Source organism: Indicator indicator, chromosome 12, assembly GCF_027791375.1.
Source record: "Indicator indicator isolate 239-I01 chromosome 12, UM_Iind_1.1, whole genome shotgun sequence".
Taxonomy (NCBI): domain Eukaryota; kingdom Metazoa; phylum Chordata; class Aves; order Piciformes; family Indicatoridae; genus Indicator; species Indicator indicator.
The window spans coordinates 12,874,253-12,893,306 of NC_072021.1; the positions used below are offsets into that span (position 1 = coordinate 12,874,253).

General features: G+C 41.8%; 1 protein-coding gene across 1 annotated transcript in view; it reads right to left on the reverse strand.

Moving 5' to 3' along the window:
* Positions 1-4,174: 4,174 nt before the first annotated feature.
* The window catches only part of SNTB1 (syntrophin beta 1), a 102,218-nt gene continuing 87,338 nt past the window's right edge, over positions 4,175-19,054 (reverse strand). The window contains exons 4-7 of the mRNA XM_054385492.1: positions 14,378-14,517; positions 7,476-7,672; positions 5,543-5,733; positions 4,175-4,267 (exon numbers count right to left, since the gene is read on the reverse strand). Of these exons, the coding sequence (XP_054241467.1) occupies positions 4,175-4,267; positions 5,543-5,733; positions 7,476-7,672; positions 14,378-14,517 (621 nt within the window). The remainder of the gene's footprint in view (positions 4,268-5,542; positions 5,734-7,475; positions 7,673-14,377; positions 14,518-19,054) is intronic.

The following is a 19,054-nucleotide window of genomic DNA, read 5'->3' on the forward strand; positions in this document are numbered from 1 at the left end:
GGACAAATAAAACTGCTTTGGAGAGAGATTACATTTGTTTGCAACACATCCATAGCATCTAGCTTATCCTGATTTGATGAAACAGACATGCAATGAAGGTAGATACATTTAAATATATTTATATATTTAATATATAAGTTAAATATATAAATAATAATATTTATTATAAATATTTAATATATAAATTAAATATATAAATATTTAAGTGCACAAAATTACTCCAATTTATCAATTACTGTTTGGCTCACATTTCTTTTGGATTGAAGATGCATACTCAAGGCATTAATCTGCCTTAACAACTCAATGTTGAACAAAGAAAATCCCTACTTCCAAACAGAGAGAAAAGCTGTAAATTATAATCTCATCCCTTCAGTCTGAATGCTGATACTTTTGTTCAAATCCTAGCCTTTGGAAGTTGTATTTCCTACTTTTGTGTGTGCTAGATGCTTGTAACTACAAAACTTCATAGTTAACTGCATAAACTGATCCATATGTTACTCTAGCAGGCTTGGATGCTTGCTCTAATGTTTTTGCATGTCAGGATGTAAGTCAACTTCACCAATATATGGTTATGGTCTACCCCTAATGAAAAATACATTTACAAATCAATGACAGTATAACAATCTGGAGCACATCATTTGTTTACACTCCAGTTCTGCTTCCACTGAAACCAAAGAAGCTCCAATGAACTTTATGCATAACTAAGACGACACTGAGAAGCTGCAGCTGAAATGAGATCAACCTTTACTTCAAATCAACTGTGCTTCTGAATGTGAAGAGCTGGCTGGAGTACGCTCCCCTGGTGTGTGAGAAGGACGACTACTTACCTTCTGCAGCAGAGGAAAGCACTTGCTTTGTAATTTGGAAAACACCCAGCTTAATGATGTTCATTGTAGCAATTTACCTGCTAGTGCATAAAGAGTTGTATTCTGACTTGTAAGTAACAAGTGGAACTAGCAGCTCTCTTAAAGAGCAAGACTCAGGAAATACCAGTGTGCTTCCCTGGACACAGTCAGATCAGCTTTTTTTTTTTTTTTAACAAATACCTTATTTGGCATTTTTCCACTAACATCTTTGTTCCAAGATGTATCCAGGTCTCTCTAAAGGTGAAGCTGCTCTCCAGCCTTTCTGATCAGACAGGACAATTCACAGTGAGTATTTTCTGAGAAAAAGAAAACTCTTAACACCCTGTTTTAGGATTTCCATGAGGAAATTCTGCCATACCTTGGGTAGTTAGCTCTTCTATGCCAGCCACTAAGTAAGAATTAAAACAGAAGGAAAGAAAAGCACCTGGTTTGCCATAACTGTTTGCAGGACCTAAGCCTCGTTCCTTGACTGCTGAAGCTTGAACAGAAATCTCTGTTTTGTTTTGTTTTTTTTTTCTTTTTAATGACTTTTGCAACTGCTCAGCTAAAAATAGAGAAAGCATTGTAACTTCAGCAGGTGCCTCCAACTGACCTGCCCCAGAACATCCCTGTGGCCTTTCAGTAAATGCCAGCAGCATTGCCACATACTTCCACAGTTTCAGCCTGTCAGCACCAGTGCCACTCTCACATGGACAGGGAGCTTGCTTACTGGAAGCACCATTATATGCTGCATTAATACCTTCATTTGAAATCTTGATGTCATTCTGTCACTATGAGGCATCCTTCTCTCACGTCACTGAATTCTGAACAGAATGCTTGAGACTTAAATTGTCTTTTTCCCCACCCCCAAACCCAAAGAACAGCTTTCCAGCTTTGTTTGGGTACAAAGTAAGCTCACCTCACCAAAATCCAATAAATGACTTTATTAAATATATTCTTTTCCTCTAAAATATAAATATTCACTGTACTCTTATAAAGGTGGAGTAGGTCTATATTTCATTTGTCTATCCCTTCCAAATATGAATCAGTCCAAAATCTGAAAATGAAGAAATAGCATCTGTAATTATTTTTTTTCTATAAATATATATAATATGAATTTTCTTTGCAAACTGTTTAGTTTGTTCAGTTATACTTCATATAGTACTGAGCACCTTAGGTTACATATTATGTCATTGAATTGTTGGCACTAATAGGAATTTGTAATATTTACAACGCACATAAATGTTAGGTGGAACATTCCAGTGATTTTTAAGTGTTACTTAAGGAATAAGGAAATAGTGCAGTATAGTTTACATATGCATTGAACCTACCCCACAGTCTGCAGATTTTCACTTTAACCTCTGGAACTTACATAGGAGCCTGCATCCGAATTTTTGAAGTTGTACTTTGGAGTAGCAGTAAAAATGTCCTGGAGCAGTGCTTGGAAACTTGACCCAAGTGTTGACGGAGTGACGTGCTGCAAGTTCATCCTCAGAGACTCAGTCCCCCGGCGTACCGACTGCTCTCAGCTTCTCAGAAGAGGTCCTTCTAGAAGCTTCCAAGCAGGAAGAGACCCAAGTAACCACCACAGAAAGTTATGTGAACAGCAGTGGTGGCTAAATGAGAAAAGTCCATGTAAGTTATGTAACATTTATCTCCTACCTCGTGAATTTACAGGAGGGATTAATTTTTAAGTGCAAGTACCATGACAGTAAAAGAAAGTTCACAGCTACTTTGCAGGCTTGCTTTTGACTGGTGAGAGGTGCTGGGACTGGAGCTGCTCTTCCAAATGGCGATTTTCTGTTGTTCCTTAATGATTATTTTCTGTATTTGTGAATTCAGCCCATCATCTTAATTTTTAATTAGTTTTGATGATTAAGATACCTATGGAAACCACCACAAACTAATTCCTATGCTGTGAATAAACAGCATGACTTAAGCTTAACTCTCATAGCTTAAAAACAAGTAACCAAACTGTTTTTAGTTTTCCTCTTTGCCACTCCAGGGATGCTAAGTTGAAACTTTTAGGAGCTTTCTCAAGAATAAAGATGTGTTGTAGTATGACAAGCAAACTTCTACAAACCTTGGATTTATTAATTCCTGTACAGTTCCTGTCCTTCAAAGTGTGAAATTAGGGCAAAACTCTAAAAGCAAACAAAACCCCACCCCTGTATGAAGCAGTTCTGTTTGCAAAGCAAGAGCAACAGGAAATGCCATCCCTGTTCTGCTTCTTTCTCTTGCCACCCAACAGCACTAAAAGCCAGTTTGGTAGTGCAGGGTAGGTGGATGATCTCTGACACTGAAGGTCAGCGTTACTGCCTGCTGTCCTCTTGTGCCCAATGTAGCCACAAACCCCCTTCCCCACATCTTTCTATGAAGAACATGCAGCCAACCCTTGGCAGAGCTGAAGGGGTGGCACAGTAGGGGTAGGAGTACAGGGAGCTCAGAATGGTTTCCTGCTGGAAAACTGCTATGAAAATATGCTGGCAGAAACTTATGTCATACTTCAGCATGGATTTGGGTTAACTTTTACCTGTGCTGGGGAACCCAGGTAGGTGAGACTCATTAAGCCAGTCCAGGAAGTCACTATAAAAAAAACCCACCTCCATTAACAAAGGACACTCCTACCTCTGTCCCACTGACAGCTGGCTCTCAATAAATAACTGTGGCTAGTCTGTCTTTGGGTCCATTGCTAGGAATACACATAGGGTGTCTTTATCATTTAATCTGAAAGTGCCCCTTGGCAGGGACCCTCCAGCTGCCTCCTGGCCACAGCTGTATTGCTTTAGACCATCCACCTCAAAGGTGCATCTGTCCATGATCTGCCTGCTATTCAAGCAACAGATTCTGACAGCACTCCAGAAGAAAAATCTTCCTGTAAGTGGTGCACAGGTTGGACCAGAAAAAGAAAATATGAGTGGTGGGGCAGTTTTGTTTGGAGAACCTGTACTCAACCAACCTTGAGCCTGCATCACAACCAACACCCACTCCTGTCTGCATAGCCCTTATTCTATATAAACAAGTATGCTGCAATAGGCACATGTATGATTCTGGAACATTTACATCTATGGTACTACTCGCTTTTACAGTCTCACATGGGATTTAAAAACCCCAGTATTTACACTGAAATCCACCATCTTCCTTGTCATGCCACCTCTTTAGCTGACCAAAATGAAACCTGGGCCTTGGACGACTGCAGAAATGACCAAGGCCCAGCACTGAACCCACAGGATGGTGTATGCTGCTAGCTGGTCCAGGTTGCTGCTGTTGACTGGACTTCAGAGGAGCAAGGTCGCTCCGTCTTTCTGTGAAAAACAGAGGTGCCCTCCTTACGCCACCAAGCCAAGTCTTGTAATCTTTGCTGAGAGGAAGGAATGAATGATGAACACAATTGGTTTTGGACAGGAATGAAGGTCCAGTTGCTGAAAGAAATCAAGAATTATTAGATTAGATTACAGCTCAAATAAGCAATCATTTACGCCATACTTGATTAGCTGCTGTCTGACATTTTGCACAGGCTTCTATTAATATCGACCCTTTATCACAATACAGTCTTTCCTCTGCTCAGAGCTACAAATACAAATAAACATCTTGAAAGCAGATGAGATCCTGGTACTCGTGCGCTTGCATCCACCTGAGTAAGCAGCAAAAAAACGAGTCAAATGCTGTAAGCAGTTTTTCAAGATGTTCAACTCTTCCATCTTTTCAGGTTGTTTCTGACCAGCAGTGGTGGTAAGAATGCTGTTACCAATACTCAATGCTTCTGCTGGTGGTCATAGCCAAAGACAGGATACTGCACCTTCAAATGATGCTGCAGTTAATGCAGAGTAACTGCATTAGAGATGCTGCTGTTCAGTGTGACTGAACTGAGACTTTTTTTTCCATAGTCACCACATGCTTGATAAGCACGACAGACTTGTCAGTGTGGACAGCAGGTTGAACAGTAGGTTCACATCAAAACAAACCAGATTTGCCTTTCCACCAGTCATGTATCAACTTTATTAAGAGCTAGTAACAAATTCCTTTCTGAAAGCCTGCCAATAAACAGTTCATGGAGCATATGTTATCAAAGGTGGTGCAAAGAATTAAGCACCCAACATGCTTAGGAACTGAAAAAAATTGTCAGGGACAATCATGTTTAGGTACAATAATTCATGGTATCCAAACTGCTCCTAGGAATAGCACCTTATTTTTAGGCATTATGAGAGCTAACTTAGAGGTCTAAGTAGACAGTTTGTAGTACATCTGTAGTCTTCTGTTTTTTTCATCAACTACATGTTCAAAATGCCTAAACCATAGCTTATTGTCATAACAAAGTCTCTAATAATATCTCACTCTTAAGTTGTTCCACATGCAATCATTTAAAAAGTGAAATGGATACATACCAAATTCTAACATCTGGCTCTTTCGAGATACAATTTATTCTTAAATATAAGAAATCTTTCATCATCTCTTTGCATGGATTTCTAATTTTATCTCTCTTTTGTAGTTTATCTCTTCCTACAGTCAGGTTGCCATGTTGCACTAGAAAGCACGGTGTCCAAAGAGTGGTACTGCTACTTGACCAGCTGTTACTAGAACAGCTGTTATTTCAGTTGGAAGGGACCTACAATAATCACCTAGGCCAACTTCCACTAGTGCTTCTCTATCCCCACAGCCTGAAGGGCCACCAAAGAGATTAGTAACCCAGTACTTACAATTTCTCCATCCTTTCCTCCAAAGTCTAAATAAAGCATCCTGATCCCATCGTCAGAGGACATTTTGAGTCTTTCATAGGGGTATTGTGCAATTGTCTTGGAGAAGGCACCATCTTTCACTTCAGTGGTAAGAGAGAATCCATGCTCATAGTGGATGGTCAAACGGCACTCCTGGCTTTTATATGTGCAAGCTGAAAGAGGAAACAAAACCTAATCTGCAACGTTCATAAAAGCAACAAACTCCCTGTGGCTGCTGCCATCTGCATTTTACTTTTCATCTCAAAACTACCCTTCCCTACAACAGGGCTAATCATGCTCTAACTGCAAACCTGCAGATTTGGACAAACAACAGAAACCTCTGTTGTGCAAGGCCCAAGCAAGGTTGTTTTGTTAATTACGGTGTAAACATGCAGGCTAAAATTGTTCTCAGCAGTAGCAGTACTGCTGTCAGTCCTTGCAGTTGTTTGTTTTTGTGTCAGATGTAGAATGCAGCAATCTTCTGAAGTTTAAGAAAGCTCAGGCTGGCATTTCCTCCTTCCACAGCTTGACAGCAAAGTCACAGCTACTCTTCTTCTTACATCTGGCAGACATAGCCAAAATCAATAAAGGCAGAACTCAACACACAAGAAAATGAGAAGCTGTAGAGGGTTTCCCTTAAGTATTTTGAGAAAGATGAAGACACTCCTGAGTCCTCATTAGTGTTGTGGTAATTGAAAAGGAGCCCATGTAATTGTATCTAATAGCTACTGCAGCAGGAAGTCTACATCTTCCACTCAGCTCAGAAACATAGGCCATGATCCAAATTCAAAAATGAATACCTTATGTGTTCATATCCACAACTTCCCTATGACCAACTCTGCTGAGAAGGGTCCGTGGCACTGAGATGAAAGCACTGCATAGAAGGGGCTGATGTCCTCTTCTTGCATTTTGGAAACAAAGACTTCCATGTCACTGGATTGAGGAGGTGGATGGGCCCTAGAGGTGGTTCCCATGGTTTGTTTCCACATCAGAGGCCCTCACAGAACAGCCTGAGCTCTTTGCAAGGCATGGGGTCTGGCAGCCTGCGAGCAGGCAACCCCATGTTCAGCAGCACATGGCTGTACCTGATGGCTTCACAAACTCAGAGCTGCCCTTTTGCACAAAGGTAATTTGTGCTTCGCTTCCCACTCTCACATTTTAGGCAACAAGTGGACATGATGTCCAATTTTAACAGCCCTTTCAACTGTGAGGCTAGTGGGGAAAAGACTCCCATATTCTGGGGACACTCAAGAGAAAGGCACAGCCTCAAAGCCCCAGAGCCACTACAAGCTGGCTGAACAGGGCATCACTCTAGAGCAATTCCAGTCAACAGTGCACATACAGACGTGCTGAGAAGTGACAACCTGATGTTCAGGAAGGGAAATGACTAGCCATCAAAATATAGACTAGTTTGTATTTTTTTACTCCTCTCAAGTGTGCAGAACTGGGTGAATAAATGACTGCTTCATGCTGTTGAATGTGCCAGCCCTCCTCTCTGCCTCTCAGCCTCTGCAGGAGAAGCTCCTGCCATGCTCTCAGGAGTCTCCCAAATCTCAGAAAAATGCCCTTTTCTGTGAGTTACTGGACAAACCTCTGACAACTGCTCCTCCATGACACATGTGCTGTATGGCTGACTACAAACTTGTAGACACAATGTTTTGTGTCTACAAAAACAACTAAACAAAATTCATCCACATGCCAAAAACAAGATCAACAGTCAGAAGAATCATAGTGACTGGCCATAAGTATCACACCAGCTGGGTCAGGCTCAGAAACCAAGGGGCCATTATTTGAAGCACACAGAACCCTAGCTATGCATGCTTTTTCAAATGAATCACCACTAGGAGAAGGAGCTCGAGGCAGCCGTGAGTGTCACAAGGAGGTGTGGAGACGCGGTGCCGTGGACTTTACTCACATGTGGTGATTTCTGTGATGAGCTCCGCGGAATTGTGGCAGCCCTGCACTATGCTCCTCGTCCACAGGGAGAGGTCTCGGCTGGTCTCTGTCCTAAACAGATGGGTTTCAATCCCCTGCCGTGTACCGGTACGGGTGGCAAAGGACAAATCCATCCCTGACCGTGGTGAGCCTTTTCCCGGGCCAGAATGGACCAACCTGCAATTGGATTTCAGAACAGGTCAGTGGATTACAATGGTGACACAGCACACTGTGCCAAAATCCCTGCCTGAGCACAGCTCTGTTCCATACATTCCTAAACCTGGTGGGGAGCACAAGAACTCCTCTGTCTTTGAGCCTACAGTGACACAGAAAAGTGAGGGTCTGAGGTGGTGCACAGAAAAAAAATGAACATGCAGGTGGTAATGAAGACATCCCAAAATTTCTTTATGAATTGTACAAAGCACCTATTTGAATGAGGAACTGAGAGAAATCCCTGACTGGACTCTGATGATGGGGTTTGGTCCACATATACGCAAGTGGTCGCTGAGTTGAGGCAGCTGAATCCAACTTTCACTGTCAAGTGGCATTTACCATAAAGCTTAAACATCTGCAGACAAGCTCAACAATCAGAGCTGTTGGATAAAGTTCTCTAAAAGACACAGATGCTAAAGTACTGCCTTGTGCATACTTTTCACATAAAGAACCTATAAAATGCAAGATGTTGCACCTATTTGTAATCTGAAATTCTCTCACATTTTGCTGCAATTAACTTTTTTTTTTTTTTTTGCCAGGCACCAACAGCTGATCTCCTGTGATCACAAAAGCTTTGTTCATCTGGGCAAACTGTAATTGCAGGGAATATTTTTGAGTGAGAATATCAACACCTTGTAATGCTTAATTCTTCTTTAAAATTGCCCTTTTGGGTTATTTTTTTTTCCCCTTCAGAAGTGTGGACAGTGAATACAGAATTAATTCAGAGACGTGACACTAATTCAACTAAAAAAGATAATCCACAGGAGGTCAACACTCTTTGAGATCCAGAGATAGCCTTCAGAGAGTGTAACAGATTGAAATTCTTCTCAAAAGCTTATTTCTGTCTTCTGTCTCCTGTTTCTCTTTCTGTAAATCTTCATATAAGACTACAAAGTATGAAGCATGGTAGTAGAATACTTGTGCTGAAGGATAAAGCATTAGATGATACTAATCATCTACTAATCATCCACCCTGAAATGATTTTTGTACATCTGGAAGAATAGTTGCCTGTTAGCTGACATTGCAGAAGTATGCCATCCGAGAGGGAAGTTTTAACAGGAAAAAGAAAGCAGAAAGGAAAGAAAAAGCAAAGCTTGAGCTTTTCAGTTACTGAAACACTCATCATAAAACATCTGAAATTTTCCCTGATTCCCTGGCAGTCAATGCTGACATTTGAATGCAAATCGTGCTGAACAGAGGTGTCCCTCTTTCATACCCTGCTAGAAAGTCTGCAAGATTTATTCAGGCTCAGGTTCATGGTAATTTTCTTTGGATTTTGATCACTTGTCTTAATTTCATGGTCTCAGTAAGAAAAATGCAGAGGATCCACACTGGAGCTACCATGTGTCTGGGGAGAGAAGTTTCATCCAAAGATGCATCACTACCCTCCCTAAATGTTTTTTTGTCTCTAGAAGGGCTGTGTTAACACCCTGCTCAGTTTTGATGCCCAAGGCCTTCTAACAACACCCCAGACAGGCTTTACAGTGGGAGAGTCAGCAGCAAAGAAACAGCCTGAAAAACTTTAGTTCATTTTCATCTGACATCAGGAATTGCAAACTTTGAGGCAAAACTACATCTTCATAACTAAGATAGAAAACCAGGAACCGAAATCTCTGGTGACTTTTGTTGTTGCCTGTCCCCAGCCAGTCATGCAGGTGCAGGCACAGCCACCAGTCCCATGCTGCCTCTGCTAGCAAGGGTGACTGTGAGAATGCAGCCTGGAAAAATCACATCAAGTTTGTCATCCAGTTTTTCCCTGGATCATCCCTGCTCCTCTGCATAGTGCTTGTCAGCTGTGCTGAAAATTGTTTTCTAATAGTTGTGATACTGTATGTGTGACAGACAATCCCAATGTTTTATTTCCTTTCAAATCCACTCCCTCGCTCCCCTACATCTTCATGCTTGATCCATTGAAGGTTTTTCATCATATGGATAGAATGAAGATGTATTTGACAAATTAAAGTATGCGGACATCCATCATTGATATTCCTCCTTGCCTGCCTCCATTCACATTATTCCCTCATTATTAAAAATTCAGTCTCACTATTGAAAAATCCTTTTCTACAACTCCAGATTATGCTTTGGAAAAACCATGCAGTTAAACATAAGTAAACAAATAACAGGGAAACATCTGAGGGTATTTCTGCACCTGCTGCCAGTACTGATGCATTTAGGTACAGGTCAAAGAATTCCCAAACTTTAATAAAGTAAGCTGTTTCATTTAAATGAAAGATATTTTATCCTAAAGACCGCAAAAATACCTTAAAATGCAAAAAAAAAAAAACACACCACCCCAAACAACAAAAAAAAAAAAAAAAAAAACCACAAACCACAAAACAAACCCACCCCAAACAGTCTTACAAGCTTCACAAAAAGCTTCCCTTCACCCTTGCATCCCATCCCTCTGGTCACAGCAGAAGCTGTGTGCATGGTGCATGCTGCACCACAGAGCCAAAAAGACCTCCCAGGGCTAGCTCTGGTAATGTCCATCTGCAGACCCTGAAGGTTACTGGGTTCGGTAGAGGTTTCTGAGATGCCTGAGCACACAGAGCCCAAGCACCTTCCCCAGAGCAGCCAGGGCCACGAGAGGGCAGGAGAAGGTCAGTCACTTTCAGGCCTGTTTGCACAATGCACAGATCGTAGGCAGTGGCTGCAAAATGCTACTTTTGGCTTGCTCCTGAGAACCAGAGAGATACTTCTTACCTTCTCTAATTTCTTCCTTGCCTCTCTATGTCTTGGAGACCTTTTTAGCATTATGCTTTGCAAACGTGTGTTAACAAGATAGGTATGGTCCAACATGAAGTGCTGGGTGAGACACAGCAGGACATGCTTCTGATCATAATGCCGTGAAGAGTATTTCAATCATTTACCAAACCAGCAAAATCTAATGGCCTCTCCAAACACAACAGTGAAACCAGTATTGACATTCAAAGCAAGCATTCAGCTGCTAATTTTTTATCTAAGAGGCCATGATACAAACGCCATCAACAGTCCTGCAGTAGAAAGCCACTATCATCTGACCTTTCTTATGTTTAAACTGCTACTTACCCTGACTTAGCATTTGAAACCTGCTCTGGAGTGGCCTGTACTCTTTTGAAACCTCTGAGCTCTGCATGGATCACCACCACTGCCCTGGGCAGAGGAGTGGAGGACTTGCACAGCTTGCATAGCACCTTCCTTGGGGTGCTCAGGGACCCTAATGCTCTCTGCCTGCCCCTCTGCCCACTTTGCACAGATGACTAATTGCTGCCCAAACTCCTTTCCCAACTTGCCATAGCATTAACCTCCAAACTGCTTGAATACCTTCTGATTACAGACCTCAGCTTTACACAAAAGCTACTTACCTGACCTTTAATCAGTGTCCAACACGGGCTGTTGTTGTGATTTTTTTCTTTCATTTCATATCTGGCTACGATAGATAACGTAATTTGATTGCAAATATTTAAGATGTAATTACTTAAGCTCCATTCCCATGCTAGAGGGAGGCACTGTTATTCAGGCATAAGGAAACACTGAAACAGAGATTATGACAAAAAGGTCCTTGGAGTCAGGGCTATGAGCCAGCTGCTGTGTCTCATGGTGCAAAGATTTAAAGGAACAACTTACATCTCCAGATTTCTGTTTTATTTGGGCTATTACTTATATTCCACACAATTCTACAGAAAGCTGGGAAAGACAAACTAGAGAACACTTTTAGGTTTTAATAATATCCATAGGCAAACTTATCAACAAACAGAAAGGGCATGTTGAAATTCTGCTGTTGAAATTCTGTAAAAATACTGTAATCCTTCTACTATTTTCCAGTTTTCTCTGCTCATTATGTCTTGGGTAGATTAAGCATGACTTTGTACAGTATCTGGCACTGAAGTTTTCCAGTTTCAGCAGCTTTTCAGATATGCATTAGCTAAGCTAAAATGTTTTTCCAAGGACTCATAAAAATCTGAAAGATGGGAGCAGCCAAGATTATAACATGTGGTCTGCAAACTTTCCAGGTGAAAAGTTCTAAATTGCACTGATCAATGCACAGAGGGGATTAAAAAAAATCTGTCACGAGGAGGGTAAGCACTGACCGAGCAAGAACACAGCAGTCAATACCAACAGCCAGCTCTGTGTCTTCTTTTGGTCTAACTGCACTCAGTGTGACAGATCATAAAAGTAGGATCCTGCAGGGTTTTAATCAAAATAATCCCAAACAGTAGGTGTAACAATTTGGGGAATCTGTTGGTTTATGTAACCTGCTCACCTTGGGGATTCATGTACTTATCAGGTTCTGACTCCATTCTGAATGTCAGGTTCTGTCTACCTGCTGTCTTTTTCCCCTGAGTGTTGAATTCACAGCAATACTAAGCAAGAAATCACAGACACAGGGCTGGAATGGTGCTCTGTAGGACACCCAGTGCATCCCCCTTCCAACAGCATGCTAGCTGTGCTGATGCACTCCTGCAAGTCACAGTGTCACTGTTCAAAGTCCCCAGTGCCAAGGACTGTACACCTTTCCTAGACAATCTACTCCAGTCCCTCACCCACACACCAAATTCTTCCTCAGGTCTATCCTTAGCCCTTCCTGCTACAAATGCTTCCAACTACATCCTGTTGCATTCAGGAGGGACCTGAAGAAGAACATGCCTCTGCTCCTACCTGTGTCTCATTTTCATACCTGAAGACTATTAACATGTTTTCCATGGGCTTGTCTGGATTAAACAGCTATGGTTTGTAGAGTATTCCCCTACTGAGAGTGTTTTGTAGGTCTTATATTTGCATTGCTTTTTTCCTAGGCCTTCCATAGTTAACTGGTATCTGCTTGGCAGCGCAATGCCTGACGTGATGGCAGTGTAGCACCTGAGGCTTTTTTCCCCCCTCTCAAAAACATAACCTGTAGCTTTAAGCAATTTCACCGCACTGCTCAGATGCTTCTTGGCACAGTGACTATTTTGTCACCCATTTCCCACCCCAAACCAGCACTGCTGTTTATTGCCCAGCACTGAACTTTGCACTTATCCTTTCTGATCTGCATTCCATCTTTCTCACAGACCCTTTTCCCAGTTTGTAAAAACCCTTCAGCAGCCTGATATCCATGTTGAGCAACTTCTCATTCCCCTCTAGACTCAAGGCTGATGCACATTCCCTCAGATGGGAATCCCACCAGAGAGATGAATATCCCCACCCAAGACAAGCCATACTGCTGTCAAATCTGAACTTCTGAGAAAAAGTAATGAAGTATCAGGGCCTCCAAGACAAGGATTTAAGATTGTCTGATCTGGTAAAGTCACTGATGACAGAGGCTGGTGACACCCACCTAAGGGCTGTCTTGACACATGATGATGTGTGCAGGAAGGGGCAGGGCACTCTGTGGAATCTGTGCTCACTTTAAAGATGACTTGGGTCCATGTACAAATGCACCCCAAACACCTTCTACTGAGGTGGTCTTGCTTCAGAAACTCCTAAGATTTAATGACACACATGGATGCAGCCTCCAGCTCCAACTGGTTACCCAGCTTTGATTGGGAATTGTCAACACTCGGTAACTCACCGGGCAGCAGGCTGCAAAGCTTAGGGCTTTCCCCTCACAATAAGGTATCATCAAAGGTTGTGTCAGAAGCTGGCTTCCCAGGAGCCTGAAAGCTCCACCACAGGTAAACAGACTGGGACAAACCAACCATCAGTGTAATTTGCTGTGGTTTGTTGTTTGGTTTTTTTTTGTTTTGTGGTTTTTTTGTTTGTTTGTTTGTTTTTGTTTGGGTGTTTGTTTTGTTTTGTTTTTTAACATAATGATTTAGCAGGAAAGCCTCAGTTCATTTGGGGAGAAAACTAAGAGACCGAGAACAAAAATTAACTAATGAGACTGCAGTAAAAGACTCACTGCTTTTGGCCATGTGCTACCAGCCTTTCTGAACAAGAACTCATTGAAAATGGTATAATAGAGGCCTGTAGCAAGGCCAAAACAATGGAACAGCAGCTCTTTCTCAAGCCCTTTGACCATACTGGCAGAGAAATGTGATTAAGATTCACATCAAGAAGCACAGACAGTTTCCACTGTATAAAAGACAACCCCAGGAAAGCTCTCTTTTAATTAGTATTGGTGGATACCTTCAAAATAACGTAGATGGTTATTTCCAAACTAGATTCAAGAACGTGTTTCCAAGCTCACCACTGTGAGCTAAAAAAGCCAGGAATTCCTTTGCTGGCACAGGAATAATAGAAGCCATGATGAAATTGCCTTCATCGTGTATGACTGTTCAAAAGCCCCAAACTGGTGGTGCAGAACTAGAAAATCCAACTGAGGGCAACAGTTTCACTTTCTCCTGCCTAGAGGACCAGTTAAAAAAAATCTGAGTTTCTGCCAATCCCTCAGGTCATGCATACTGAGATAGAAATCTCAGGAGACTGAGCTCTTGGCCTTTTCAGCACTCCTGTCTCTGGATCTGGGCCAAATGGCCGCATCCATAATCCTTCTGGTATGCTTCTGGTCATCAGCCTCAGCCAGAACGTCAAACGGAGGGAAGAGGCTAAGCACATCAGCCCATTGAAGAAGAATCTGCTTCTCAATTCAAACCATGTCATTTCAAGTATGAGAGCTATGCACCAGCTACACCTGCTCCCAGCTGCCTTAGCCATTTCTACCCTCTTGAAGTGACCATAATTAAAAAAAAAAAAAAAAATCACAGGTACCTGGTGGCTAGCAGGGGGTAGGTATGCAGAGGGCTGAACCAAGCTTCCTTCATCCGTGGCATGCTCTCATATATTAGGAGGTCTTTCTCTGTCAAGACCACTAACACTGGCTTCCAGTGCTTCTCATTGTCTCCTGGCACCTGAAAAACAGCAGTTTCAGTAAAACAAGCGACAAAGCTACCATTGTGCAATGACAACAGGAACAAGTAAAAGCCTGGATCAGATAATAAACAGAAAAGAGTTTTACTACTTTGTCTTTTTGATATCTCCCACCTGAATTTATGACCATCTGCAGCAGAAGTGGAGTAAAAGTGCAATGGCATCTGCTGCTGGCATTAGCAGTTCCATTTCCATCCTTCCTTGTAGCCTTCCCCTACTACAAGCTACTCCATAAATGCAGTAGTGGAAGAACACTGAGACAGAGCTGGCTGTTATTTAGCTGTGGTATGCATGAACGGACCTTAAATACATATTTATAATGTACACCATTCATGTGTAGCTGGCACATTAACCTGAGCACTGGACACTGCTGCTGCATTTCTATTTTCACAGATTTAAAAAGCTGCAACATGGCCACTATTACAGAAGAGTGTCAAGTAGTAAAAAAATAGTAGTTTGGGGGCAGGTGGTGTTTTTTTGCTTAGCAGTTCACATTTTCATTGCTTCTTTCTCCTTCACACTGTTCTTCCAGTTTTACAAGTACATTGGTATACAGAGATCTAACCCTAACAAGGAATAGATCTGAAGCACTAACTCACTGACGGATCTGCACCCACATTTCAAACCCATTTGTAGAAGATGCCTACAGGCTGAGGCATCAGAGCCCTTGACTAGCTGCAGAATCCAGATTTGGAACTATATTTTACAGGTTAGATGTGTTAGTCCACACAGCTATACAATCGCTGTTATGGAAGCCAAGTATGCATCCTGGCTTGCATTTATTCTACTCTGGTAGTATAGCAGTTTCTTAAAATAGACGGAAACATGAAACGGTCTTAGTTTTAAGTGAAAATGAAGCTCTTGTCTTTCACAGACATAATCCTAATTTTTCTTTTGGTGCACATAAAGAAAAAGAAATCCCATGCTTTCAAGCCCAAGCATTTTGGCTCTGTACTAAAGGGAACGAAATAAATTCTGAGATTCACCAGAGAATGTGGTTGTTTAGATGACTTCCCCATTAAAACCTTCTCTGCAAAATAGCAACTGTTGTCTACACTGTTTTATTGGTTGATGCCAACCCATTTGCCATGGCCATGTGCACCATTTAAAAAGCATCAATCAAAGACTGGCCAGGTTAGGAGGAAGAAAGAGCGATTCAGATCCTAAAGTATGATGTGCCTGATGGATTCAGATTGAGAACTACATCAGAAACATTCTAAACTTTTAAGGTCTGTAAAGATCGTTGTAAGACAGCTTTGCACCAGAAAAATGCTCAAAGGAGACCTTAAACTAAGATTTTTGCCTGGCATAAGTTTAAAGAAGCATTTTTCCTTCTGAATCAAGCTTTTCCAATAATAACATTCTTGCGTGCAGCATTATTTGCTCATCAGTTGTCCATGTATGTTCATCAACTTAAATTCATCCTTTGAATTTCTTCAGCAGTTTCAGTACTCATTTACAATTTTTCTGTGATGACAGCTTCTTGAAATGCAAGTTTTCATTTTCAAGAGGAGCCACATAATTAACACACTTATTAATTCACTCCAGAAAGCAAAATCCAGATTTCTCATGGCCCAGGTACCACAGAAATATGCACAGGGGCAAAAAGCATCCTCAGCTTCATAATATCAGTTTATTAACCACAGGTAACAACTCAGTTCCTACTGTGGGAATATAGAAATAAATGTTACAGTTAATGTTAACATTTACTTTTTGAGCACCTGCCTGTGTTCTTTAACTAGAAATATTTTGGACCATACTTCTTGAAGAAAAAAAAGCAACTAAACAAAATCTGTCACAGGATGAAGAAGCAAGATGTTGAGACCCATAATCTAGAGGAGTAAGCAGGGAGGTTACTGGGCTGTTACTTCTTGTTTTTCTAAACTGTGACCACATGCAAGATTTTGGGCAGCTTCTCAACAGCTTTTCTGCAGAACCATCCTGCTTGTGCAGCATTTTCAGTCACAAGCTTTGTTATTAGGTAGTTGGTCAATCAGCTGCAACTCCTAGGAAGTCTGGGAAGCACTGCTCTCTGTAAAGTAACCACAAGAAAGGGAAAGAAATTCATTTTGCCAGCTGATCCCACAACTATTTTCCAGACAGCCACAAATATGGGGAGCCAGAATATCCACTGTGGATTCTGCAGTTACCACCTGCAGAGTGAAGCCCACAGCTTTGTCTCAGTCCTTCCCAATGGCAGGGTGAGACTACGGAGAAAACGTGGGTCAGTCATACGGTATTGAAGACACTTTCTGAAGACCTTGTACTATCTCTTCTTGTGGGATACTGTCTCTTCTTGTAGGGGGTACACTGGGAAGAGCAGAGGGGGGAACAATGTTTGCCTGCATTCTTCCAGGAAGCCCTCCCCAGTAAAAAAAGCTGTGCAAATACACACACTTTTAAACCTTGCCTGGACCGTAGCTGTCTCATTGCTAAGGAATGCTGGTGTAAGCAATGCTGCTGCTATTTCAGACCTGAAGAAGGATTTGTGTGCCTGAAAGCTTGTCTGTTTGTTGGTTGTTTGGTTTTTTTTTTTTCCCAACTCTAACAGCTGATGTAATAAAAGATACTGCCTTTCCTTAAGAACCTTGAACCGCATTACTGTTTCCTGATTTTGTCGAGGCTTGAATCAGGCTTTAACAGCTGATGCTGTGCTGTTCAGCAGTCAGTTGGCACTTCTGGAAGGTGTCAAAGAGAACACGCTGTCCCATAAATGTTAATAGCACATTTTACAAACAAAGAAGGGAGGCTGTGATACACCATTAGCCTACAGAGCACATTCAAGAACAGAGCAGCATGGGAAATTAATCCAGATCAAGCAAGTGTCATACCAAGTGCAACAGCAAATTACAAAGCAAAAAAAAAGCTGCTTATGGACAATTAAGTGAAGGATTTGTTCAAGTTTTAAAGGCTTTGAGATCTGACATATCCTAAAATTAACATGAAATACTTCTGTAAGAGTAAATGTAAGTATCATCTGCAATACATTTTAGAGGCACCACTTTAGATGATGGTTAGGGCCAGATTCTTAGCCAGACTTCTGCCACCTGCTCTACAGTTTCTTCACTCCATTCCCACTTGCACACCTACAATTCAAAGTGCATCGATGTGTGTTGCAGACAGGTAAGACATACATCCAGTCTGAAAGCACTTTCAAACTCAATGCTTTTTCACAATTAAAAATGTTAGATGAACTAGGAAAAAGGAAAAAAAAAAAAACAAAACCCAAACCAGTATTCCACAAACCTCCCACCACAAATAAAATGAATCAGCAAATGTTTTGCTTGTCTTCTGGGCACTGGTCAGATAACTCTAGGCAACAGGTACCTGTGCCCCCCTCTCCATGCTCTGCTCATCTCAGCTGAGGTCAGTGCTTATATTCCCTGGTGAAATTCCACTTCAAGTCAATGAAGCTGTAAATGCATATACCAGAAGCACACTTGTTGGCTGCTTTCTTTCCTAGAATCACTGTGCCTTTAGATCAAAGTCTTCAAGTACCAACCTGAAATGGGAGAACACATTCTAACAAGAAATTCCAAAGGCAGTGAAGTGTCCGTTTGGCTACTCACAAACCTCTTTCTCCTCACATACCTCACGAAGTGCAAACCCCTTTTTCCCAGATATACCTCCCTGCTTCAGGGATTATTTCATGTATGGCAGGGATAAAACCTAATTTTTTGTGTATAATAATGTGATGGCTGGACCTGGGACGACACCTGAGGAAACCTGTACTCCTGTCTGGCTCAGCCACAGGCTTCTTCTGCAAAGTCAGTCTAAATGCTCTACGTTTCTGCCTGGACACTGTGGTCTATGATGAGGTGGCAAGTACTGCCGTAACACAGCATGAGCAGATGCAAATGTGAAGGTGGACAAAAAGCGTGCAGGGATGGCTGCTGTATGTCAGCAGCTAGATTAAGACTTTATCCATCAGCCTTTGGCTGACCCAAGAACAAAAGCGTGTCAGTGCAGAAAGCAGACAGGTCACACAAGGACACACCAGACCACACAGCACCAAGCATGCACATGAGCTGTGGCTGCTTCTGGATGCCTTTGCAGTGGTGGAACTGCATTGCTCTGGGTTTTGCTTTAGGGCCAGGGTTGCAGTCTGAAAGACTGACTCTGCAACTATCACTGTAGCAAGCTCAACCACTACCTGCAGGACCGCTCCTGCTGCTTTTCTGGCAACAGCTCATGTGTTATAGGCTGCTGCTTGCAATGTCCCCTTAAAGAGTAACCCCTGATACACAGCAAACAATATTTCAAAGAGGAGACAGTTTGTTTTTTCATGCAGGCCACGTTAATGAGTATCACAGCTTCCAAATCTTTAATAGTTTTCACATATAGTTGTCATAAGGACAATGGGCACCTCAGTGGAGATAAATCTTTACAGTTTGGCCCTTTGGTCTCTCATCAGCCAGGTCTCCTTTTTGTACATTTTTGCCTTTGAATTTCACTTATTTATCTACTTCAGGCTGCCAGGAATGGATGAAAGAATATCTTTAATCCATGAGGCTCACA